The sequence below is a fragment of the Prionailurus bengalensis genome, chromosome D4 (genome assembly GCF_016509475.1).
Source record: "Prionailurus bengalensis isolate Pbe53 chromosome D4, Fcat_Pben_1.1_paternal_pri, whole genome shotgun sequence".
In the NCBI taxonomy this organism is placed as follows: Eukaryota; Metazoa; Chordata; class Mammalia; order Carnivora; family Felidae; genus Prionailurus; species Prionailurus bengalensis.
Window position 1 is genome coordinate 441969 of NC_057359.1, and position 26930 is coordinate 468898.

Genomic DNA, 26930 nt, shown 5'->3' on the forward strand with positions numbered 1-26930 from the left:
TACAGAACTCAGACTGATTTGTATTCATCTTTTAAAAAAATGACAATATACAATCAAAAATACATATTTCATGTAGCCTATAATTCACACAAAGCCTAACTTGGAAAACACAAGTGCTCTTACCCATACATTTAAAAAGACTTTATGTAAACTCTAAATTAGAGATACTGAAGATAGCACAGAGATTATATATAAAAAGTATTTTGAGGGGTTGTCTTGTGCTTTGTTTAAAAAAAAAGTTCATGTTAATTTTTTGCAGAATTACTTACAAAGAGATACAAGCAAATCCACAGAAAAAGATAGCAAATAGCGTGATATCAACCAGGCAGATTTTGAATCCCTTCAATCTGAATTCTTTCTCACTTAAAATTATTTTCTGCATCACCCGATTTCCATAGGTAAGCCTTGCTCATATTCAGTATCAAAACCAATGCTGACATTAATATTATTTTGGTTTCACTCTCCTTTTGGCATCTTTATGTTTCTTCCGACAGTCCTAGAAAAACGTAAATCAAGCCTTTGTTAAAAATAAATGTGAATCATTTTCAAGTGTTGAGTAACTATAAAGTAAAATTTGGGTTATTCAGGGTCAGGATTATGGAAAGCATTATGGGAGTGCTCACTTGGAATGAACAAGGAATATTCAAACTTTTTAAATATGGAAACCATATTTTAGTGTTCCCCAAACTCAGGACTTACTGTTACTTAACAAGCATGGCGGGAACTTGCCCACACAGGAGGCTGCTCTTAGGTTCCTCACCTGCACCAGATATAGCATGACCTAAACAGAGTCCCTTCCTCCATGGTGACTCTTGAGAGGTTAAATCATGGCCTCAGGTGTCACCATTTGTGTCTTACATGTTACTCCTTACTACCGAGTTCTTACACCAGACAAATACTAACACACAGACCAACAGTGCATCCATCTGAGGAGACAATATGGGGATACTGTTACTCACCATACGCAAGTTGTTTGTTCTGGCCTCCCAAGAATTCCTGCTGATATTACTTCCCACTCCTCTCCAGAATAAATGAGAACCTCATAAGGGAAAATCAAAAGACAAGGCAGAAGATTAATGCCTTTAAAATAAATGGATGATATGCTAGTGCTGGCATTATCAAGCTCTTCAATTCTAGTTAACACCGTTTTTTCCCCAATTTATGCTAATTTCATTTTATTTATTTTTAGAAAATGTTTATTTATTTTGAGAGAAAGAATCCCAAACAGGCTCCATGCTCTCAGTGCAGAGCCTGACACTGGGCTTGATCCCATGACCGCGAAATCACTTCCTGAGCCGTGACCAAGAGTCCGACGCTTAACCAACTGAGCCACCAGGCGCCCCTACAATTTATGCTATTTTAAAAAATATTTTGTTTTTACAAAATGAAAATATAGCGCCGCTAGAATTTTTACCGTTTATGTATCATTTACTATTATGTATCTTGCTTTCTGTTTGTGCTAGGCTTTAAGAAATGAGTTCACCACAATGGAATACTCCTTGGCAATGAGAAAGAATGAAATCATGCCATTTGCCGCAGTGTGGATGGAAGTGGAGGGTATTATGCTGAGTGAAATAAGTCAGAAAAGGACAGATATCCAATGTTTTCACTCATATGTGGATCTAGAGAAACTTAACAGAAGACCATGGGGGAAGGGAAGGGGAAAAAATAGTCACAAACAGAGGGACTAGGCAAACATAGTCTAGGGAGGGACGAGGCAAAAATAGTCACAAACAGAGGGAGGGAGGCAAACCACAAAAGACTTAAACACAGAGAACAAACAGGGTGGATGGGCGGGGGGAGGGAAAATGGGTGATGGGCATTGAGGAGGGCACCTGTTGGGATGAGCGCTGGTTGTTTAATGTAAGCCAACTTGACAACAAATTATATTTAAAAAGATAAACTTAGGTGATTGAAAAAAAAATGAGTTCACCAAGAGCCTCAGTTTTCACATGAACGTTCAGGGTATGAAAAACAGGAGTTTTGCCCATCTAGCATCTAAGCAAGTCCCCACAACAAAGAAGCCCTTGTTGATGATGATGATGATGATGAATGAGGGAGGGAGGTGGGGAGTGGGAGCTCTCATCTTCCAGAGCTTAACCAGTCTACCTGTGTGAGTCCAAGAACAGAGACAGCTGAACCACATGACATTGCAAAGGATCAAAATTTTTGCCAAATACTTTCTTGGATGCGTGTTTCTGTATTGGAGTGCACAGTGTGAGAGCTGTACCATTTCCTGTTCTATATCATTTAACCCAGAAATGGACTCACTATGAAGTCTTTCATCATTCTTAGAAAAAAAGAAAAATCTTGTAGTCTCTTTCTCAGGTACTGATACTTCTCTGAAACAAGAGAGGGAGGGGAGAGAGAGAGAGACACTGGTTAGTTAATTTCAACATTTCAGATGAAATGTTCTGAAAATATAAATGAACTATTCCTTAAATATATCTGCTTTATGTTTTGCTCATTTTGCCCTGATTTAAAGTGACTCCACCCTGTATTCAGCATCCTCTCTTCTACCTGAAGCTTTGGTAATGAAGACTTATGTCCCATGGTGGTGGCTGACCGTCTCACCCCAGTGTTGCTACCCCATCTGCCAGTGTTTCCCATGGGACATTCCAGGGTCCTCCTGCCAGACCCAGGACTTTATACCCCTCACAGGGTGCTATCCAGTTTTAAGGAAGAGACGTGATCCCTGTTACAGAAAGGCTAGAGAACTCTAAAGAAGCTGAAAAGAAAATTAAGTTGTCTTGTGAAGATAAATTTGGATAGTTCCATCAGCATGTCTACAGCATGTCTACAGCTCTACAAATTATGAAACAGACCTGCACAGAAAGAGACTGCTTACCTGGGGCTGGGCTTCCTGTCGTCTGTTTCTTCTGTAACATCCTCCTCTTCAGAACTGCTGTCTTGGAAACGAGGGGCTCCCTGCCAGACAACCTTCCCAGTTCTCACTGTCTCAACTCTATAGGCATCTGTATCATCATGGCAATGAAAGGGGACAGGACTGTACCTGATCACACTCATGTGACCACTTTGACCACGCACACATAGCTCTAAGGGTCCAGTATCTTAATCATTAATTTAAAATCAGTAGTATCTTTTTGGATTTTCAATATTAATGGAGACAAAGTGTCATGTTTTTTGGCATTACCAAGGTGATCTGACAAGAAATATAGTAATACTATAAAAAGATATAAAAACTAAAGGTTTATAAATGTGTAACATAAAAGAACAAAAGTGCTAGCAAGAGAAGCCCAAAATAGAACATGTTGCAGTGAAACCACGTTTCCCTGTTTATTCATCAGTGAGGAAAGGAAACATCTGTCTTTACATTTTCAGTTTCCAAATGGTCTTTCTGGAACCGCTGAACAAGCCACTGCTATAAGATGTGGACAGTGTCCCTGATTCCTGGAGCACGGAAATCACACCCGAGGCATCTCAGCACTCATTTCAAAGTGAATTTTCTCACGCCTGGCTTTCAGAAGAGTTACAGTCAATATCCACATTGCACCAGGTCTGCTCAGCAGTTTAGGACTGACCTTGCTACTCAGAGGGACATCACATGCAAGAGAATAATGTAAGCAGAGCACATGATGTATTGCATCTTACTTAAGAACAAATTTTGAAAAACTGGATCACTGCCCTCCTGTCAGAGGACCAGAGAAATGACACTAAGTACTTATCTGCTGCACGCATGGATGCTACTTTAAGCATGGTATCACACTATAGGTGGGTGTGTGGCATTCTCTTACGTGGGCACAGCCGGCTTCTCGGTGAGCTTCCACAACAGCTGCACTTCCATCTTAAACACTAAGGGAGAGCAGCCTAACTAACAGCTACTGTTAACTTCTGGGTCACGCTGGCCTCCAGACATGAACCTCCTGAAACGGAACGCAAAACTGTACGTGCTGCAGTTTGTGTTTTTCTCCAGGCTCTGGCACATTTCCCAGGATTAAGTGGGAAGCAACCAGCACGTCGATGACAGTGCATCTGTATAAAGCCAAGGTTGCCTATTTCCACCTTTCCCTACCAGATGGCTCCGGCTTGCTACAGGTCCTGGTTTTTCCAACTGCATGTAAGACAGAAGCTACTTAAATAAATGACTCCCTATATTTCTTATGATTATTTCCATCCAGGAGAAGGAAGGCTGCACAGTACATGCTCCCCTTCAAGTGGCAGCTAGACGTCTGCTCCTTCAAGTGCAAAAACCCTTCTTGCTGTGTGAACACAGCTCCAGGCACGTGGTTTTGGCCATATAATACTGAATCTGCTATTGTTCACTGAGGTGAAGAGAATAATTCTCTTTTCAACTAATGTTACATTATTACATTTAATGTAGACTCAATCTATTACGTTCAAGCTGCCTGAAGTAAAAAAGTTAAAACAATTTAGAAAGTACCTTCCTTTACATCTTTAGCATCTGAATCAAAAAAGGAGAATGTGAACCCGCCAGGCTGCCAGGCCCCAGCTGTCAGAGGCGCGGGCTCATGGACTTCGACCTTCTCGCCATCAGGATTCTCAGTAGAGGGCGTGTCGTCTGCTGTTTCACTGGTAACTTTTGTAGTTTGAAATATTTCTTTTAAGTCCGCAGCAATGTTATAATACATCTCTTTAGACACCTCAGGCAGCTTCTCAGCCTCCTCCCTTTTCTTCCTCCGTTTTGCTTTACTGCAGGGACACATACAGACACGCACGTCACAAAGAGACCATCAGCTGCCAGAAATTAGAACACCTTGGAAAACTAACCCATTCTTTCAACAACCCAGAGGATCCACATATGAAACTCTACTCATAAAAGCAGAATCTTGACCAATAAGCTTTTAATACAGGAAACCATGTCAAACAGCTCCAAACATTACACAAGAATCATATCTCCCTCCTATCCTGAGTTACATTCCATAAATCACACCTAAGATATTAGTTTTAAGAAAATCACTTAACCACAAAAGGCCTCAGTTTCCTCACCTGCAAAATGAACATGCTAAACCAGATAACTTTTAAGATCTTTACAAGTTCTAAAGTTCTGTGAATTTTGGGGCGCCTGGGTGGCTAAGTCGGTGGAGCTTCTGACTCGATTTCAGCTCAGGTCATGATCTCACGGTTCGTGTGATGGAGCCCCACATCGGGCTCCATGCAGACAGTGCAGAGCCAGCTTGGGATTCTCTCTCTGCTCCTCCCCTGCTCGTATTGTCTCTCTCTCTCAAAATAAAAATAAACATTTAAAAAGTAAAATTATGTGGCTTTTACAACATTGGTTTTAGAAATGAATTATAAATGTGCTAAGTCTACTCTGTTTTGATATGGAATGTTGATGTCATTTTAAACCTGCTCTGCATTTATTTTTGTCTTTGAAGTTGGGATAAAAAGTTCCATGATTATTTCCAATACTGGGTTTTTAACTATTACAAGACTAAAATCATTCTTCCTATTAGAGTCCACTCCATATATCATGAGTAGTATTGGGCCAAAATTCTAACTGTAATTCTAAAATACTAAGTGAACAAGATGTCCTAAATGAATGCCTTCTTGAGGGAGACTGTCATAGAGAGATACTTTTAATACTTCATTTAGAAAACCAACCTGGCCAGGATTTAAGGACAGATATGCCTTCTATGAGACTGAACTCTGAGAAACGGTGTACTTCAGACAATTCCACGTGATTATCACTGAACCATCTTATGGCATTTTTATTTTTAGTAATATAATTTATTGTCAAATTGGCTTCCATACAACACCCAGTCCTCATCCCATATGGCAGTTTTAAAAGTGGTCTAAAGATCCTTTGATCCATTTTTATGATGTGGGAGTTAATTTCCCATCCCTCGAGTGTGGGCTGGACTTAATGACCTCTTGAGGAGTGGAGTAAGGCTGATGTGACAGTGTGTGATTATGGAGATGAGGGTCACAAGGTTGTCCTTGCTCTCTCCCAGCCCACACCACCGTCTGAGTGCACTCAGGCATGCTCTGAGGGCACTCAAACAGCCAAACAAGAGGCAAGAATGGAGGCCTCCTGACAACAGACGTAGGTGAGCCATCTTGCAGGCAGTCTTGAGCCCTCGGAGAATGCAGCTTTCTGAGAGCCCCTTAACTACCCAGTAAAGCACTCCCAAATTCCTGACCCACAGAAATTGGGACCTAATAAATCTTTAAGGCCAAGCTATTCAGTCTTGGGGAAGTTTTTTACACAGAGATTCATGATGGATGCAGATTTTGGTACCGAGGTGTGAAGTGCTGCTCTAACGAATCTAAACCAGAGGAGGGGCTGCACAGTCCAGGTAATGGGCAGGTCAGGAGGCAGCAATGAGGGTGTAGGCAAGAGCCTGAAGAGCCTTGCAGAAACTGCCAGTAGAAACTACATAGCCACTGAGAAGGCTGCAGGTAGGACTGTGGGAAATTGAGGTAAACGCTACTGGAAACCTGGGGGAAAGGGATCCTTGCTATGCCATGGCAGGAAGTTCAGCAGCACTGCATCATCTCTGTTAAAGTGGGCCCCGGGACATGCCTATGAACAAGAAGCTAGCTAGGAAGGTGTCTGGGAAGGTCTGAGGGTATTTGCTGGTTTCTTCTTGCTGCTTGCAGTACAACACAAGCAGATAGTTTCACTGAAGGAAGATATTTCTTATAAGAAGCTAGGACCTCATGGTCTTGAAGACTCCTCTAATTTCTAGAACACAAATGACATGAAATTTAAGAATTGGCTTCTAAGCAAAGAGCAAATCTAAGACTCAGAAAACATAGTCTAAAGCAGGCGTTAGCAAACCAGAGCCCAAGGACCAAAGCCAGGTTGTTGCCTATTTATGTGTGGGATGCAAGCTACAATGCAATCTTTTACAGTCTGAAATGGTTGGAAAAAATAAAGAGAAAATGACTTTGTGACATGGAAGATTACATGAAATGCAAATGTTAGTGTCTTACTGGTAATTTTATTGGAACCCAGCCTCCCTCACTCACATACTGCCTGTGACTGCTTTCCTATTACAAAGGCAGACTGGAGTACTGCAACAGCGACCTTGTGGCCTGCAAAGCCTAATATAGTTACTATCTGATCTTTTAACAGAGAAATGTGTAGACCCCAGGCTAAATATAAAACAAAATCCTTTGTTAAGACCATAGCCATAGCCCAGAAACTTCAACTGTTCAAACGAGGCTCCTGAGGAATTTAAAGGTGGTGTCTCAGCAGAAATCCACAGGAAAATAATCTGGTCTCCAAATGATCTGTGGGTGTGGCTCCTGTCTAATGGGAGTGAACCCATAGGAGATTCACAGGAGATTCACAAATATTTTAAGAGAAATAGGTTAGAGAAACACTAGCCTGGATTGATAGGTACCGTGATATTCTACAAGGAAAAGGCTTTTGGATTCCCATATTTCTACTAGGAAAAAGAAGGCTGAGAAAATTACTTAGCCACAACCCCATGTGACCGTTCATGAAAAAGGAAGGATGATCCAAAAGGCGGAGTCAAGACCGTGGAGAATTATTACCAGGCCCACAGTTCTAATCTAAGAACTCCCAGTGTTTGTCCAAAGCTTTTTTGTCAAAATGTTTGTCAAAGCTCTTCCGGACTGGTGCCCCCTGTGCCTCCTGGATCCTCTCTGGACAGCAGAGCTCACGGTGGCCATCCTGTACCTGTCCCACCACTGTGTTCGAGAACGGGCAGTAACCAGTCTCTCTGGTTCACAGTTCTCTCCCGTCTCTAATTACAAGACCTGCACTCAAGGTGTCGTACTCTAGGAATTACAACATTCAGCCTCATTTGCCCCTAGATGGGATTTGGATGACAGCATCCCAGATTCTGAATGGATACTGTAGAAGTGAAGGTCCTGGGGAAGCCAGGGAGGGGGTGAGCATATTTTCCATGTGGCAGGAATATAAACAATCTGTGCCAGGAGGTGCATAACGGTGGTTTTAAATGTGTTCACAAATTCCTCGTCACTTCTCCCTTTGAGAGGTGGTGTTTACAAGCCACCCCCATGCCCCCAATCAAACTATGGGTTGGACTTAGAGACTTGTTTCAAGAAAACCGAACAGGGCCGATTGTCAGTGTGTGGCTCAAGGCTAGGTCATAAAACACACCATGCCTCCTCCTTCTCTTTTGGGTCACCGGCTCTGAGGGAAGACAGCTGCCCTGTTATGAGGGCACTTAAGCAGCCTAATGGAGAGGCCAACAAGGTGAGGGACTGGCCCACAGCCATGAGAAGGAGCCATCTTGGAGGCAGGCCATCCAGCCTCAGTCGAGCCTGCGGAGACTGAAGCCCAGGGCAACATTCTGACCACAACCTCTTGAAAGACCCTGGCCAGAACCGCCTACAGAGGCTGCTCACAGAAACTTTGAGGTACTAAGTCTTTGTGGTTTTAAGGTGCTAAGTTTCAGATAATTTTTTTTTTTTTTAATTTTTTTTTCAACGTTTTTTATTTATTTTTGGGACAGAGAGAGACAGAGCATGAACAGGGGAGGGGCAGAGAGAGAGGGAGACACAGAATCGGAAACAGGCTCCAGGCTCCGAGCCATCAGCCCAGAGCCTGACGCGGGGCTCGAACTCACGGACCGCGAGATCGTGACCTGGCTGAAGTCGGACGCTTAACCGACTGCGCCACCCAGGCGCCCCTCAGATAATTTTTAATGCAGCAATAGATAATACATCCTACATATAAAAATAAATATACAAAATATACCCTACTCAAATGCCACGTTCAATGTGGGTTATTTGGAATAACATACAAAAATTCTACGTTGCAGGAAATGTTTATATTACTTCTACTTTGGTCTGATCTGATTCTTTTTAAAAGAAACCTTTAATCTTGGAAAAATTTTAGATTTACAGAAAGGTTACAAAGACAGTGCATCATTCCCAAATAGCCTTCACTTAGTTTCCCCACATGGTAGCATCTTCCGTAACTCTGGTACAATGGTCAAAACTAATAGATTAACATAGGGTCACCGCTATTAACTAAACTCGAACCTTATTCTCGTTTCCCCAGTTTCTCCACAGATATCTTTTTTCTTCCAGGATCTAATTCAGAATACCACATGCCTTTAGTGATTTTCACAGCCCGAAAATGAAGGAGTTAAACGAGGCAGACTTGGTGGTTGCTCCACACATGTGCCGTATTTGTCAAACTGATAGGGCACGTATGGGAAACACAAGTTCCTACCACACTGAAGGAGTGAGTGGACTGAATCGCTGCCCTCAAAAAGAGATGTCCAGGCCCTGCTTTCTAAAACCTGTGAACATTACCTGATTTGGAAAAAGGGTTTTTGCAGAGTTTTTAAGTACCTTGCAAAGAAGAGATTTTCCAGGATTATCCAGACAGGCCCTAAATGTAATCACAAGTGTGCTGATAACAGACACAAACATGAAAGATGCAGAGAAGAGGAGGCCACATGAAGACAGATATAGACACTTCAGTGATGGAGGAACACAGCCAGGCGAGGACCACCATGGGCTGCTGGCAGTCACCTGAGGCCAGGAGAGAGGTGGGAACAGATGTTTCCCCTGAACGCAAGAGAACGTAGTTCTTCCAATAACCTTGACTTCAGACTCCCAGTAATTTTTGTGGTTTTAAGGCAGTTAAGTTTGTGGTAATTTGTTACAACAGCCACAAGAAACTAATACAAGTAGGAGACACCAGAGCAGCCCAGGAGCACATGCCATTTACTTGCATGAGACTTCTTTGTTAAAAGGTAAGACTTTCTCTGCCACATCAATAATTCTACTCTAACTTTTCCCTCCCTGGTCTTAAATTAAACGCAATGTGGACAAATGGATAGATATTGGCTACTATCTACTACTATTGTCTGAAATGAGATTAATTTCTATGATCCTCCTCCAGAGAGAAGTAGCTGACTTACCTTTCTTTTGGCTTATCATCAGTCTTCCTTTCGTAAGTGGCATGATCATGCCTTGTTGGATCATAACGTATGACATCCCTATGTAAACGACAGACAGGAATAAATTGGGAGAGAGAAATCAGAACATAATGCAAAAAGTTAATAGTAAATCGTAAGTCGACATTGGAGCTATTCCAATTTTTGAGCAAGACAAAACCAGACAACCAAAGAAGAGTGTCAGAATCTTGTTAGAGACAGTCCTATTTTAAATTACCCAGTTTTGAGTTTCCCTGGATCTTTTTTTAACATTAAAAACTATTTTACACTTACTAAAATATGGATAAAACTGGATTTGCATAAAATATTTTAGGGGGGAAAGGTTGGGGAGGTGAGTAAAGGTATAGAAAGGAAAACTGGGGATTCCCAGCTGGCTCAGTCAGTAGAGCATGTGAGTCTTGATCTTAGGGTCCTGAGTTCAAGCCCCACTTTGGGTGTAGAGTTTACATTAAAACAAAACAAAACAAGGGGCACCTGGGTGGCTCGGTCGGCTAGGCATCCAACTTCAGCTCAGCTCATGACCTCGCAGCTCATGAGTTTGAGCCCTGCATCAGGCTCTCTGCTGTCAGCATGGAACCCATTTCGGTTCCTGTCTCCCTCTGTCTCTGTCCCTCCCCAGCTCATGCTTTCCCTTTGTCTCAAAAATAAATAAAAACATTAAAAAAAAATTAAAACAAAAAAAACAAAGAAAAGAAAACTGGTCACATGGTAGTGATTGTAGAAGCTGGTGTATAAGGAACACTAGTCTTTCCAAATTATGTGTTTAAAATTTTCTGTAGTATAAACTGCTACATTTATAAAGTTTCACAGTATTTATTTATTTATTTATTTAATTTATTTATAAATGTTTATTTATTTTTGAGAGAGACGGAGACAGAATGTGAGTGGGTTAGGGGCAGAGAGAAAGGGAGACACAGAATCTGAAGCAGGCTCCAGGCCCTGAGCTGTCAGCACCAGAGCCTGACACGGGATTCAAATCCATGAGCCGTGAGACCATGACCCAAGCCGAAGCCGGACACTCAACTGACTGAGCCACCCAGGCGCCCCAATATTTATTTTTTAAAGCAGGCTTCACCCCCTAGCACAGAGCCCAACACGAGGCTTGAACTCGCGATCCTGAGATCAAGGCATGAGGTGAGATCAAGAGTTGGATACTTGGGGCACCTGGGTGGCTCAGTGAGTTGAGTGTCTGACTTCAGCTTAGGTCACAATCTCTTGGTTTGAGTTCGAGCCCCGCATCAGGCTCCATCCTGTCAGTGTGGAGCCTGCTTGGGATTTTCTCTGTCTCTCAGCCCCTCCCACGTTTTCTCAAAAATAAATAAATGTAAAAAAAAAAAAGTTGGACACTTAACTGAGCCATGCAAGTGCCCCTACAGTTAATATTTAAATCACTGTCCAGCTGCTTCACTAATGGAAGCAATGCTGTTGTGACATCTAAGTACATAAACAGAGAAAAAATTTAAGATTAGTTTCCTGGAGTGAACCTGGATCAAAGAGAAGTATATTTTTAAGGGACTGATACATACTGCCAACCACACTCCCCAGAACATTTACAATGGTCTACTTTTATACAGAGTTCAATAAGGCATTTATGTCAAAGGAAAATAGGATGGAATGGGATGGAACATAAACCATACTTAAATTTCTTAGCAGCTACTGATCCTTTGTGTGTAGAATCGCTGAGGGTGGTTTGCAAAACACTCTGCACAACGTCCAGAGTTTTGAGCTTCTCGGCAGCAAGCTCTTCCTCCTCGGCAGTTCTGCTGTCGTTTTCCTCTAGGAGGTAAAAGGGTAATTAACAATCTCTCGGCAAACATTACCTGAGCAGTCTCAACCATCAAACATTTACAAGTACCTAAACACGGGCAAAGCACATTCAGACAGGCGAAAGAAGGGCCAAACCCCACCTTCCTAGCCTTCCTGTCCCCACGCCCCTCAGTGCCACAGGGAATCCAGAAGTCTCGTGACCAACAAATGAAAAGTCCCGTTCTTGTTTGTAATTATGAAAACATAATTGCATTTATTTATTTATTTTTTTTAATTTTTTTTTTTTTAATATTTATTCATTTTTGAGAGACAAAGACAGACAGAGTGCAAGCGGGGGAGGGACAGAGAGAGAGGGAGACAGAATCCAAAGCAGGCTCCAGGCTCTGAGCTGTCAGCACAGAGCCCGATGCGGGGCTTGAACCCACAGACCACGAGATCATGATGGGAGCTGAAGTCAGCCGCTTAAACAACTGAGCCACCCAGGCGCCCCAACATAATTGCATTTAATGGCTTTCAGTGGCAACTCAAAAATTTTAAGGTAAATATTGAAAATGTAAGAGCAAGATATTAATTACAAAACTAATTAAACTTTTTTTTTAACATTCTAAAAATGTTATTTAAATTACACGTAAATCTAAAAACAGAAGGTAGTGAAAGATGGCACTGAGAAAAGAACAGTCAGGAGCAAAGATGACCCACATTTGGGAAATGCCCACGTACAAGAGAAGGCTAAAGCCACAGGGACCTACCTACAGAACCTCGGGAACCAGGAACAAGAATTGGGAGAAAACAAGGGAATTTTGGTACAAAGGGAGCAAAGAGAGGACATCTCAAGGCGGGTGGTCGACAGGGACAGACACCATGGGCAGGCCGGCAAGGCCGAAGCTGAGGACACACCACTGCACTGAGTGGGGTTGCTCACTGCTGGGAGGGTCCACAAGTCAGAAGAGTGTCGTGTGGACCCAGACCCAAGAGGCAGAGGTTCCAAAAGCGACCTCCACATGAGCGCTAAATGCAGGCCAATTTGCTCTGCCCACTCCCGCCTCCTCAGGGAAGTGCTCGAGCGGCTCTGACGGGCACGCTGATGTGGACCCTGCAGAACCTGCTCTCCAAACCCTGGTGTCCAGAAGCGTTTCTTGCACAGGACAATCACCTCAAAGAAGAGAGGGTCAAAACAAAGAGTGCATTTTCAATAAAAAGCTGTGGGGGATAAGCCTAGGAATCCCCGGGCTTACAACAATGGGTTGACAAGGCATAAAGAAATACAAAGTCATAAAATGCTCACACCCGAGTATGGGTAAACCAGATTGGCACCCCAAGAATAAGGGGGTGCAAACACCCCGAGAATAGGGAGGCACAAAGGTGCCAGGAATAGGGAGGTGCAAAGGCACCCCAAAATAGGGGGGGTGCTGAGCCCCCCAATATAGAGAGAGGCAAAGACCTGAAATAGAAACGGCGCAAAGGTGCCCAACACATAGGAACAACAAGATTAGATATTCAGGGTGAAAGCACCCCAAATTTAGTACTATAGCAGAAAGCTGTTTTCATAGGAGAATAGGGCCAGGTTAGGTACATTGGTGCATTGGACTTTGGACCACTGAGATGCAGGCAAAGCAGCCCCGAGTGGAGATGGTTAACAAAAGAAAAAGTGTTTTGTCAACCCTGAAGTTATTCCCCCTATCTGTCTCATCCCCTAGGCTAGCTAAGATAAACAGAGGTGCTGTCTCAGGTCTGCTGTAAACAACCTTCAACCTGACTGCCCGGCGCCAGGATTTGGTTTGTATTAACCCAAACCCCTATCCACGAATATCTTCAAGACCCCTTTCTCTCATGGCCACCAAGTTAATGTTCACAGATTCATCGTCCCTTTGTGCACGTCCATCGCCACGTTTGTAAGCCTTCTGATCCTAATAAAAATGGGGCAAGGACCCTTACTCGGGGCTCTTGTCTTTTCCCCGACATTAGCCATCTCTCGCTTTAATCCTGCGTCCACTTTTCTGCTGACCAAAAGAGAACTTTGTTAGAGTCTACGATAAAAAGCCAACGGCTTCTGATTCAGATGCAATTTAGAATGAAAAAGGTGGGTGTGGCAACTCGGAAGCTGGTAAGGTGGAAGGAATGGCCCTGTCAGCAGGAGCACACCCCTGAGAAGGAGGGACAGCAAGTATGAATGGTGAGGCCCAAGATTAACTCAGGAAGGACAGAAAGGCGCTGTGAGGACAGAGAGGTACAGAGACCCGAGAGGGAAGTGGGGGCCTCACTTGAAGTGACCCTCCTCCAGGCCAGGTGGGAGGGGAGGGTTTTCTCGAAGGATAAGATGGAAACTTAAGCACAGAAGGTCTTGTAGAAAAAGTCTGGAGCCACTGCTGAGAAGGAAGTCAGAGATCGTCACTGCTGCCAATGTGCCCACACTGGGACGAATGCAAGCAGACTGGCACTTGGTGGGGTACTGCTTCTGAAGGACCTGCACCCAGCATGCACGCTGGGCGGAAGACCAATGCTTTTGTTTCTAGAAAGCCACGTGGGACTTAACCATCTTCCCCAACCTTGCCAGGACCTACCAAACTACTGTCAGGTAGGGCCCATCCTTCTCCCCTGTGCCAGGGACAGGGCAGAGGAAGACGGGGTCTTTCCTGTCCTTTCTGGCAGCTTAATATATACCAACAAGTTCAAGGAGTACTGAGTAAGCAACAGTGGGTCATGGGCCTCACACCCGGAAGTCTTGGGGTGCAGGTTCCCCACATGGCGAGCAAAGGGGCCAGACCAGACGACTCCCCAGGGAGCCCCAGCTCTGACACAGGACGGTTCGGACAGTAGGTGTTTACCTTCCCGTTCCTCCTCACTGTCACTTTCCAGAAATCGTGAGTCCATGCGGAATCTGTCATCGGTGCCGAAGTGAGACTGTAAGTCCATGAGCTACACAGACACACAGATAATCGATAGCCATGATCCAAGACAGTGCTTCCCCTCCCTCCCCTCACCCTCAAATTATGTTAGTGTTTGCATAATCTCACCACCCATGAACCCATCAAAATGAACACCGAACACCGGGGAGCAGATCTGGGTCAGCCTGCACTTAACGCAGACTTAACAACTGTGTCAAAAACATGGACGTGTTACAGGTGTATTTTCAGCCTTTACTAACCTTCCGCCCAGCTCTGCCCTCAAACTGAGGTTTAATTCTGAACCTGTGGCTGTCATCTTCGGAGTCGGATTCCTCATCCTCACTGTCAAACAGCTTCCCAGATGCTCTACTCACAGACTCCTGGAACAGATGTAGACAGAGTTTATTAACAACCGAGACAATCTGCAATTCCTTCTTTTAAAAAAATTTTTTTTAAATGTTTATTTTTGAGACAGAGGGAGACAGAGCATGAGCGGGGGAGGGTCAGAGAGAGAGGGAGACAGAATCCGAAGCAGGCTCCAGGCTCTGGGCTGGCAGCACAGAGCCCGACGTGGGGCTCGAACTCACCGACCGTGAGATCATGACCTGAGCTGAAGTCGGATACCTAACTGACTGAGCCACCCAGGCGCCCCTGCAATTCCTTCTTTACATAATCTTAAGCCCATACTTAAGAACCAGTAATCCAGATGCCTCTCCCAGGAAAGGCTGGACAGTCAGAATGCAAAGTCCTGACTCCGTGACATTGACTTGGCCTCTTGCTTGGGTCACTAATGTCGAGGTTCCCAGTGCAGTCTGGATTGGGCATGGGGGTGTGGATGTCATACAGGACACACTCTACAGGGTGTCACTAGGACTGATGTTACCTGGCAGACAATGTGGAAGGCAGGTTCATGTGGGGGAAAATCTGTAAGGTCCCTGGTGTCTGTGTGTGTGGTAGCCTGGGGAGCCCTGGGGCTACTGTGGCTCTGGAGGATTTTACACTGAACCTGGCAGTTGTGGGGAGGTCTTGGTCTGCACTAGGCAGAAACGGATCTGCAAGAGTGGTGAATGCCCATGTGGACTTCCTGAGATACTTACTTTTACTGGCTCCTCTCCTGGGTGGCTTTGCTCCCGAGTTGGTGTCTCCTCTGTGTCGCTGTCAGAACCAAAGATGATGTGTGTTGGCTTGTCCTCTGGATGACCATCCTAGAGAAGTCAACAAGAGCTTTACACCTGCAGATAGCCCCTCTTTCCTTCCCCGGACAAGGCCCCTTCTCATTCCCACTTGCTTCCCAACAGGCAAACTTAAAACTTCTTCCTCTCTGTGTCCAGTTGGTCCAGTGGACCTTCTTGGTATCTTTTAAATCTATTCCCACTGTCACTGCCCTGGTTCTGGCTCATGACCTCCCAAAGATTCTCCAGTTCCAGATTTGTCCCATTTCACTTGTTTGTCATAGCCTGAACAATCTTACCCAGATAGAGGCCGGCAAATATTTTCTCTAAAGAACCAGAGAGTAAATATTTCAGGCTTTGCAGACCACGTATGATCTTGGTCCTGTATTCTTCCTTTTTGAACTTTAAAAAAAATTTTTTTTAATGTTTATTTTTGAGAGAGAGAGAGAGAGATAGAGCATGAGTAGGGGAGGGGCAGAGAGAGAGGGAGACACAGAATCTGAAACAGGCTCCAGGAGGTGAGCTGTCAGCACAGAGTCTGATGCGGGGCTCAAACTCATGGACGGTGAGATCATGACCTGAGCTGAAGTCGGATGCTCAGCCCACTGAGCCACCCAGGCGCCCCTTTTTTGAACCCTTTTAAATGTGAAAACCATTCTCAGCTTGGAGACTGTACCAAAACGGGACGGATGGCCTGCGAGCCATGGTTTGCTGATTGCTGTTCCGATATATACACAACTAATCTTCACTCTCTTCCTTGCCAGCCACAGATCCACAGCCTTTCACAACTTGCCCTGCTTCTCTCGAGCACCCTTGTCCTCTGTCCATTCGGCTACAGTGGCTGCCAACGCTCACTTCTGTACAAACTGCTCCCCTCCCACGGAACCCCTTCCCTCTCCCTTCCCACCCTCCTACTTCTGCCCAACCAGTTCTCACTGATCCTTCTACCTCAGAGTCCATTCAGGCTGAGGGAGCCCCCACCCTTGCCCCTGGCTGATGTGCTGCACCTCCTTGTACTGAGGGTGCACGGGCACTCTTCTCTCTGGGTCCTGGGGCACTGAAACGGGATGAGACAACGACCACCAGAGGCAGGGACCAAGATCCTCATTCCCTAAGTCTAGCACTTACTGTGAAGTCTGGGACTTCGCAGACGCACACAGTTGTGCAAAAAATGCATAAAGTCTCATTAGAGTAAATTTTGGTGAGACATAAACCACCGGCAAGTGACTTACACGTGAAGTCGGACATGTTAGGACACATCACTGACCTATAGTAGTTAAAGCTTTTAAAAGAAAAGAAATCAGGAGGAAAACTTTAGATTAAAACAAATTAAGAATGTTTTCAGTAAATAGTTTAATCTCAATTTCTCTGGTCTATGCTAAAAACAAGGTGACCAAATCTTCTAACACAAGGGACACAACACGGAACAGGTCGGTGCTGGGACAGAGGCTCTGAGGGGCACGAGGATCTTCACAGGAAGGAAGGGTAGCCTCGTGGTGTCCAGACTGGGCACGCACTCACCAAATCTGCCAGGGCGTTATGAACCAGCTGCTTCCGCACTTCTTTTGCCTTCTGCCTTTCCTCCAAGGCTGCCAAACGTTTCTCGTTATCGTCAGTATGCTTACCCTTAGCGGGCAAGCCTGACCAAGCGGTTACAGGAAGTGGGGAGTCCGTGCTGCTGCCCTGAGCGGCTCTCCTGGAAGAGCCCTCCAGTGCTTTCTCAGGGGCCATGTGGCTGCTCCTTCCAGAGCCCTCTCTTGTCTTTCTGGTCCCGTGGTAACCATCTTTATCAAAGCTGATCCTGGGGGTCTTTATACCAAGACTTAAAGATTTCTCATCTTTTAACGGCAACAGACTAGAAGTAGGACTTCTACTTCCCCTCTCCGAATTGCTTGGGGACACCATCTTGCGATCCTTGCTCTCAAAAGTGGACTGTCTCTTTTCAGGCTGCATTTGGTTTGGGTCACTTGCCTTCTTTGCATGTTGGAGAGGAGTTAGTTCGCTTGGTGAGTCATTAGCGCATGGGGACCCCTTTCCTGTGGACAGGCCACTGGGATCATGTTTCAAGGAACGCTGATCTTTATTTGTATCGTCAGAGGCCACTCTGTCTTTCAGGGTTTTTTTTACTGATTCCTTTCCATAGAGACAGCGTACCCCCTTGAAAGCCTGGAATTTTGGCTTTAGGCTGTTTTCCTTTGGTTTCTGTTTTCCATGGGTGTTTTCTTCTCCTTCTAGGAGGGCGGCCACTATCTCCGCAGGATGGATACACTGCTGGCGTCTGTGGAGGCCACCCCGAGTCCTGTGGCTCTTGGAGGCCTCGTCACACTTGGCGGGGGTTTCCTGGTCACCGCTCTCAGGGTCATGTCCTGGAGCCTGCAGGTCACTGCCAGCCAGCTGTTCCAGATCAGTTAAAGTGAGACTCACACGACGGCAGTTTCTCATCAGAGCATTGTACTCCTCATCTTCCTCAGACCCACTGCATTCTGACACAGAGCCCACATCTTCACAGCTGTTGGAGTGGGATGTAGCCCCGGGACTGACGGCTAGTTCCGCATTGGTTTTTCTGTTTTGGGCTTCAACAGAGTGATCAGAAAGCTCACAGTTTTTTCTATTTTTCAAAGCTTTCTTGTGTACAGACGTTCCCATTTGTGAAAATTCTGTACTGCTTTTGACCTCACTGGGCTTTTTCCTTGTTGCAATGATCTCATCTGTGTCTCCTGAATCATAGTTGCAATCGCTTCCAATGACATGGTCTTCACCAGCCAGGCAAGAGGCATCACCTAACCCTGGTAAAGAGCGCAGTTTGCGAACATCTGGTTTGAAATCACCCCTTACAACGTCGAAGGGCTCGTTTGCAGATTCATCTATTGACGACCGCATAGTTTTCTCCAGGCTTTCCTCTCTTGTGATCAGTAGTCTTATTTCTTCTTCGGAATGTGTATCGTCATCAGACATGTGATTTCTGTTCCTGGTAGTTCCCGTGCCAGAAGTCTGAACAAATACATTTTTAAGTTTCTGGCTATGAGAAGCAGGTACACGCAGTAACGGAGGAGTAACAGGATCACAGGGTGTTTCCTGTGCCACTTCTTGCTGTAGGGGCTGCAGACTCCCCGGAACCCTGCTGGGTCTTGCTCTTGCAGCTGGAAACGCAGCACATGCCTCGTCCTTCTGCACTTTGATCCTCTTCCTGGGGGGGCTGTGAGCGGCAAAGAACTCCCCTCGTCGCTTCTTACTCATGGGATCATCCCCTCCTTCCAGTTCCCAAGTGAGGTGGGACACAGGGGTGACATCTGTGACATCGTCCCCAATCTTCTTTAAGTTGTGACAGTATTTTGATGGGTCATACTTCATGATGTCACCAAAAGTCAAGGAATAAAACAGAGGCACTAGGTTTTGGGAAAACTTAAGAATCTGGTGAAGCATACAGAGTACTGTGCAATCTTAAGGCGGGTCACTTACTCAGAGCTAATCCTTTTTTTCCCATCCAACAGAACGAGCCCTTCACTCAGTGACCTCAGGGTCTGCGGAACTGAGCTTTCCACAGCACGTCCAGAGTTAAATCCGAGTGCCACCACTGTTAGGCAGCAGAAATGGCAAACCCATTCAGGTTACATAGCAGGCATAGGGGCCACACACTGTTTTCTGTAAATCTGAGAAATCCATCCACTGAGCTGATACTGTAGAGCCGGGTAGAGAGGGGTACCCAGTGGGGCATGGCCAGCTGCTGCAAAGCCTTTACTCTCCACTCCTCTCGACCATTCCTGCCTTCTCAGTACTGGCTCATCCCAGCTCTGATCTTCTCAGCTCAGGAGCATCTATCCCACATCCCGCTCACTCTGCAGGGCATCCCGCAGATCTTTATCAGAAAGCTAGTGGGGCACCTGGGTGGCTCAGTCGGTAGAGCATGCCACTCTTGATCTCGGGGTATTGAGTTCAAGCCCCATGTTGGTGGTAAAGATTATTGAAAACAAAAACAAGGGGCGCCTGGGTGGCTCAGTCGGTTGACTGTCCGACTTCGGCTCAGGTCATGATCTCTCACAGTTTGTGAGTTCAGGCCCCACGTCGGGCTCTGTGCTGACAGCTCAGAGGCTGGAGCCTGCTTCAGATTCTGTGTCTCCCTCTCTCTCTGCCCTTTCCCCGCTTGTGCTATCTCTCAAAACAAATAAATGTAAAAAAAATCCAAAATAAAAAAAATTTTTTAAAAAGCTAGTAATTCTTTCCAGGCGTGTTTTGTTGCTAACACAGTCTAGAAAGATTCTAGCTGGTGTCAAAGTGCTGTGATGACAGCTAGCACATGCTGATTAACTAAAACCTGTGAACAGGCAAATGTAAGTTGCTTTCAGCATTTAGGAACTACTGAACGCCCACCAAATATGTGAGGTGTGCTGGGCAGCGTCTGCTGTCTCCAGCTCCACACCGTCTGTCCTTCAATACCCTCCTCTTTGCTGTCAGCTGCTGCCACTGGTGGAAGGCTGAGAGGAAGTCTGCTTTCCCTGACGTTAGGGCCAGCGGCAGGGAGAGCAGAAGCGGCTGTGGCCAGTTGTCCGGGGGCCACAGTGGCACAGCAGCTGTGAGCAACGAGGACATACCTGCACTTCTCTAGCCCCGGGGTGGGGTGCTGTACTGCGGTTATTACCCTCGGACACTCTGACTGCCAGCTGCTTGCTCCTCCGGCACTTTTTTAAACCAGTGTATGCACTGCATCTGCTCTGAAATACCCGGAGCGGCTTCTGTTTCCCAGACCGACCGGCACGCGGGTTACTGCTAAAGAATACACAGGTGGCACCCTCTGTCCAGAAGTCCAGGATGCTAGGAATTCAAGGTCCTGCACAACCTGACTGTGTTTCCTCAAGGGAACAGGCATCCGCGTTCACTCATCCAGGATCCACACTACTTCGGCACACACCAGTCTCCTGCCTGTCCACACGCTCCTAACTACTGGTCTTCCTACCACTTTCTATTAATGCAAACCATACCTCACTTCCTCCGAAACCTTCTTTAACAATGGCCCGAGCCTCCACCCCCCCACCCCGCCTTCTTTAGCGCCTTTGGCAATGGCTTTGAATCCATATCAGACAAGGAGGATATGAAAGTTAATCCATAAAAGTGCTGCTTTGAGTGTCATTCACTAATATAAAACCTCTCATTGTTTCAAACATGCAAGTGGGTAGGTCTTACCTTGCCTAGAAATTGAGAACATAAAAATTGTAAAAAAATAATCTAAGATTTACTGACAGAGGCAGTGAAATCCTAATGTGATGAGGCGAACTTTTGCAAGTATCCGTTGCTGAGGTAAATACTAATCACTTTGAAAGGCTGTTTGCAAAGGATATCTTACGTTTATGTTGATTCTTTAGGTGAAGGACTGGTAATACTCTTCCAAATTTACTCACAACCCAATTCTAAAAGAAAAAGAAAAAGAAAAAGGAATACATTTACTGTACACGTCACAAACAGAAAAGATTAACCATATTGCATAAACACTATAAAAAAAATCAAACTCACAGTGGGCCATGATTACTGTTGGGTTTTGTTTTTGATAATGAAACTGGAGTTCTCAAAAAAAGTGTTTGGGGAAAGAAAGAAGGAGAAGCAGGACAGCCATCGGTCCCATACACACCACGTGGGATGCCAACAGCTAACAGTACGCATTAAGAAGGCAAAGTTGGGACCTGCCTGTACACCTCACCACCTATGTATGTCCCTTGGGAGACCCACCTCCACTTTTGATTTCTTTCTGTGAAATGAGGGAGAACTGTGCTTATCCGAGAGTTGTAAATGCACACTGAAAACCCTAAGCACTGCCTATATTAGGTGCCTCAAATCAAGGGAAAAAGCAGCCATTCTAGACATGACAGTCGCAGTCACATGGTCTCAGGACTTGGTGCCTGGGCAACTTGGGGTTGCCAGTGGACACTCACTTTGTGCCCTGGCACTTCGGTCCCTGGCACAGCCTTCACGTGGAAATCCACCACACCCATCTTCTCCAAGAAGCTGGTGTTGCCTATCGTTGATTTTTCTTTCTTCGCTTTTGCTTCTTCTCTCTCTTGGGCCAATCTGAATCAAAGAAGATACAAATAAGAGTTAAAACAACCAACCATGTATTGACAGTGTTTTATTTTACTACTGTAAAGTTGTCTGACTTTATGTAATCATTTAGGATCTCTCACTTTTCCCTTTCGGCTTACTCACTATTGGCCTCTTATTCACCCTCAACCCCTTCACTCTTCTTCAGGAGGAAGGGGTGTCTTTCAGAGCCCAGTCTGCCAAGTCTTGATTATTTCTACACTTAGAGGGAGAGAGAGAGGGAGAGGGAGTGGGAGAGGGAGAGAGAGAGAGAGAGAGAGAGAGAGAGAGAGAGAGAGAGAAAAGTGGGGCTCGAGCTCACTCAATGTGGGACTCGAATTCATGAACTGTGAGATCATGACCTGAGCCAAAGTCAGATGCTTAATGACTGAGCCACCAAGGTGCTCTATTTCCACGCTCTTAATGAAGAGAATACAGAATGCCATCTCAACCTTCCAATTCAAACTCCCCTTACTCAGGCCTGGGCAGCTGCACTGACCAGTCCTCACCAGCCTCTTGCCCCTGGTCTGTTTCCTTTATGTTCTTCCTTCCACGACTGTCAGATTCATGCTCCTCAGGCATGCCTGCCCAGACACTCCACGCTCACCCTGCCCAGGACCAGGGCTCTAGTTCTAGCACAGAGTAGGCACTGAATTGCCCCTAGATCAAGTTCCATCACTACCCTGTTCACAGAGGCCCTGAGCTGAAGAACAAAGTCAAATTCTCACCTCTGTCACTAGACCAGTCCTTCAAAATATGCCTTCAGCATGCTGCTTGAAACCTGTTTTAGACCCTGCCATTTCCCTGGCCTAGAACAATCTAGTCAACTCTCTTGGTTACTGCAGCTGTACATCCCTAAAATGTTTCCTATTTGGAAAGCTCCCAAACTGTACTCTTTTCTTCCTGAGAATAATATCTTTAGAATCTTAAAATGCTCTAATGATTATTATACTGTCTTGTTCTTAAATCACTTGCAGAATTAAACCTATGCCTCTCATACAGGAACTTCCTATTTTCTTTGTGTCTTTGTATGGCACTAGCTTTAAGAACCAAAATCAACATAAACACTTAATAGTGTCTATTAAAATTTTAAATGTACATAACCCTATCATACAACAACTCCCCTTCTGACAGGAACCCAAGGAACCCACGCACCGTGCAGCTGCCATCCTCCAAGGTCATCTCTTATGACGGGTAGAAATAGTCTAAATGTTCATCATGAGTGGGGGATAACCAGTACCTGTGGTATAGCTATTTTCTGAAACAGTTAAACAATCACTACAAAGAAGGGGGAAGATCTACATCATCACAGAAAATTGTGTGTAAAAAAATAGAATAGGTATATATTTATAGGAGTTAAGACATACGTAAATGCATTGCATTATTTTTTTTTTTTGGTGGGTCTGGGGTCATGGGGAGTCACAGTTCAAAGGGACTTTAGCTCTACTTGTAACGCCTAAATTTGCTAGGAATGTAATAACATAGTACTTGACAGTTTCAAATCAATTAAGTGAATGTATAAAACCATTTACAATATAACAAAATACGGTTTAAATCCATGCCAAGCAAATCTTACCTGTGCAAAAAACTTTCTTTTGCTAGCTGAATTTGTAGTGTTCCACCTTTCCATTTTGTTTTATTTAAAACAGACATACCTATAAAGTAAAGAATCGTTATCCAAACACACGCCAGTGCTAAAATATATTGCAGCAAGTAATTTTTACAATTAGTACTAAGAAAAGTACACTTATCGATCACAAAAAGACACAGAAGAAATAAAGAAAACAAAGCCTGGGAGAAAAGGCCTAGGCTGTGGTCTCAGTTGAGCCACTCACCCCAAGAGTCCTTATGCTCCCTATTGCCCAGGGTTCCCTTCTGTTCCTGGAAGAACAGAATGAGGCAAATGTGTAAAATATAGCAAAATTTGTCACTCCTTCACAAAGTGATGCCAGGAACCTCTGGTAGATGACTGACATTTATTTACCATTTTATTGTTATCTCCCATGCTAAACCTAAAAAAACAGGAGTATAATTTTCTAAGGTGAATCAGAGGACACTGAAACCCTGTACAGCTTTTACTTATCACCTCACAAATTATCACTATGTAACTTGCAAATAAATTAGCCACAAGTGACTACACTGTGTTTCAAATGCTATGCCCTAGTAACTGATTTTTCTCAATACCTGCTACCAGCTTCTTTAATAAGAACCACTGACAGAAGTTTCCATGTGGTAGGTACTACCACATGTAGTATGTAGTCATGTATTACTCGGTTTAATTTCTGCAGTGATATTATTAGGTCAGCAGTATCTTTGTCATACATCAGATAAACTGGGGCTTCTAGTTGAAACAACTTGTCACAGGTCGCACAGCAGAACTGATGAGTTCTTTACCACCCCTTATTTCTCACTGTACAAGAGAATAAATAAAAAAAAAAAATTTTTTTTTTTGCAAATAATAACACAGAAGGCTGATAGCCCTTTCTTTATTAGCATGTTCTCTTTTCAGTGTCTTCTGACTTTTTAGACTAAGTAACGAGCATACGTTACTACATCAGTGGCAGTACCAATTATCTCTCCTTTCTACTTCATTGAAGGCCACAGTTTACCCTCAGCTTTACTTGACTTACTGGTAGAGATTTCATCTAAAGTCCTCTCCTAACAGTGCTTAATGACAAGAATTAGCTGCCTAAAAATGAACACATCGAGGAAGGGAATATGGCATATACCCAAGGGCATATATGTCACAGGCAGTTCCTATGAAAGCGTGTCTCTTGCCCCAAATATTTGAGAATACCATTTTTGAGCAAACCCACTAGCAATGTGCTGCTATATGTCTGCTGACACCAGATGGGATGGACCTAAACGCATCCTGAATGGTAGGATACTAGAATTCCCTTGACCATGGCTATTCCTCTGGAAGTCTTAAAAGTAGCTGTTGAGTTACACAATGACATGAAACGGCAAATAGAATACAAAGCATAGTAACAATCTTACACTTGTTCAGGTCTGCTTCTGCTAGTCTGATGTTGATATACGCAAAGACTTTCTGTGGATTTCCTAAAAAAAAAAAAAAAACAAAAAAACAAAAACAACAGAACAAAACAAAAACCAAACCTTAAACTCCTACCCAGAAAACAATGTAAAAATGATTAAGTTTCTAAATTTAAAAAATGACTCTTGGAACTTTACTCTTTCAAAGAAAAATCTTTATTTTTCATTGGATACAAAGATTGCATTTTTCTAAGCACGATTTTCAACATATTCCAAAAGAATTAAGAAAATAAATGTTAAGCAGTCAGTTAAACATTTTGCTTGTTGTATGTTAGTGATATTCTATTTAACAGGACACCTTGGAAATATTAGAATTTTAGCTCTGAAAATTGAAAGTTGCATGTTTCAGAAAGCAGATGTTTTGGAATTTAGAATGCTTTTTGATCCCAGAAATGTAATTCTGAGCAAGTTCCACATTTTACATAACACCTTCAAAGCAAAGGGCAGAGGGATGGCATACACACAACAGTATCTTGTAATGAAATACTTTCAGTGTTCAAGGCTAACATTCATCGCCAGGGTTCCTTTGTTTTGTGATATTGATATGAATCGTATCTGACTTTAACAACCCATGAAGGAGTATAAATTTACCTTTGTCATCTTTTCGTGTGATGATCTCCACATCAGAAACTTCTCCAAATCTGCTGAACTGATTTTGTAGGTCTGCCCTGGAAATGTTCTGGCCAAGGCCACCCACAAAAAGGCGCTTCACTTCTCTGTTGGCTTTCATGAATGCTGGGCATACACTTAGGGTGTTCTAATAAGAAAAATTATTCTCTATCTGTGCAGGAGAATTCTTTCCCTTAGTTCTTCTCAAATCTAAAAAAACAAACAAAAAACAACAAAATGAAACAAACCAAACCGAACTACTTTCCCTGCAACTTCTACTTCAACTTGGTTGCCTGGACCTGTGTTTGACTTTCTGTTGTCCTCCAAATTTCATCACTGGAGACTCTGCTCACGCCCTACATCCACATTTTCCACGAACACACTTTGGAACAACACCTCACACTCATACAAACACAGGTACAGGAAAATTCTTTCCCTCTAAATGACCATGATATTATACTCTAGCCCCTTTCACTAATGCATATTCCAGGTGTTTTTCTTTTATTCATCCACACATTCACTGTAACAAAAGCTGACAAAAATGGGATGGGTCAGGTTAATACGCTACAGGATAAAAAGCACTCCATCCTGGAGCTTCCCGGTCATATGAGATGTATACAAATGGCAAAACTACAACGTTACGTCACAACACAAGCATCTGCAAAGCGCTGTTCAGTCACAATGAGAGCAACCGATACCACAGAGAATACAGGGTTGTTGTGGCTGTTTTTAACACTACGTGCCAGCGTTGTACAAAGTGGTTTAGATGAGCAGGACAGGTGAAGTCATTCTCCCATTAGGACAAATAGCGGCGAAGCCTCAGTAATAAACCAGATCTAATTTCAGAACCTGTAATTCTTAACGCATACTAGGGAACTTGTTGGATTAGAAGAGACTCGGAAGAGTCTCTATTCCAGAATTGCTGCGATTTAAGGCCCATCCTGAGATCGTTCATCCCGCTCATCTCAGCTCCGACTGGATAAGTGACCCCTCCTACGCGCGACCCCAAAACTGCGCCCAGAAGCCCAAAGCACGGCTCGTGTTCCGGGCGTCAGCCTACATCTATTTGGTAGCCTCCGCCGTCCCCAGCCTGCCCACCCCAGTCTTCTCCCTCCCGGAGACCCAAAAACGGGAAGGGAAAGGGTGCCCCACAACCCGGTCACTTCCAACGCCCCAAATCCCTCCTCACCACGCTGTCTTCCGCAGCCAGCCGCGCCCATGCCCCTAACTTCCAGTCACGTGGCCCAACAGGCACGTTCTGTAGTCCTTCCTACTCGAGTTCCAATCCAGGCTCCTAAGGTTCCGTTACCACACTCAGTTCCAGGGCGCTCCTTGTTTCCTTTGCGGTCCTCTGGAGGACTGCGGCGCCTCGCCACTCTGCCCTCAATGTCCGCAAAGGACCCCAAACCGAAATTCTCTAATTCGTACTTTAAAGAATCCACGCCCTCGGTTTTTCGACTCTCTGCCTAGGACGGCGGAAGAGACAG

The 26930-nt window shown here is 44.5% G+C and overlaps 1 protein-coding gene across 3 annotated transcripts; it reads right to left on the reverse strand.

Annotated features, from left to right (window-relative positions):
• NOL8 (nucleolar protein 8) lies at positions 1–26900 on the reverse strand. 3 transcript variants are annotated; one of them, XM_043565769.1, is made up of 17 exons: positions 26633–26900; positions 25426–25653; positions 24778–24840; positions 23357–23435; positions 21636–21771; positions 21048–21116; positions 17236–19068; positions 15640–15747; positions 14803–14922; positions 14483–14573; positions 11528–11666; positions 9855–9932; positions 4403–4671; positions 2849–2975; positions 2272–2342; positions 960–1039; positions 1–496 (listed from the first exon to the last, which is right to left on the reverse strand). In XM_043565769.1, exons 2-17 carry the CDS (start codon positions 25562–25564, stop codon positions 446–448), a joined length of 3453 nt encoding a protein of 1150 aa, XP_043421704.1. In that variant the 5' UTR covers positions 25565–25653; positions 26633–26900; the 3' UTR covers positions 1–445. The 3 variants fall into 3 exon arrangements, with proteins under 3 accessions (XP_043421704.1, XP_043421705.1, XP_043421706.1); XM_043565770.1 differs by having other exon boundaries at positions 26313–26633; XM_043565771.1 differs by lacking the exon at positions 24778–24840.
• Between the last annotated feature and the right edge of the window lie 30 nt (positions 26901–26930).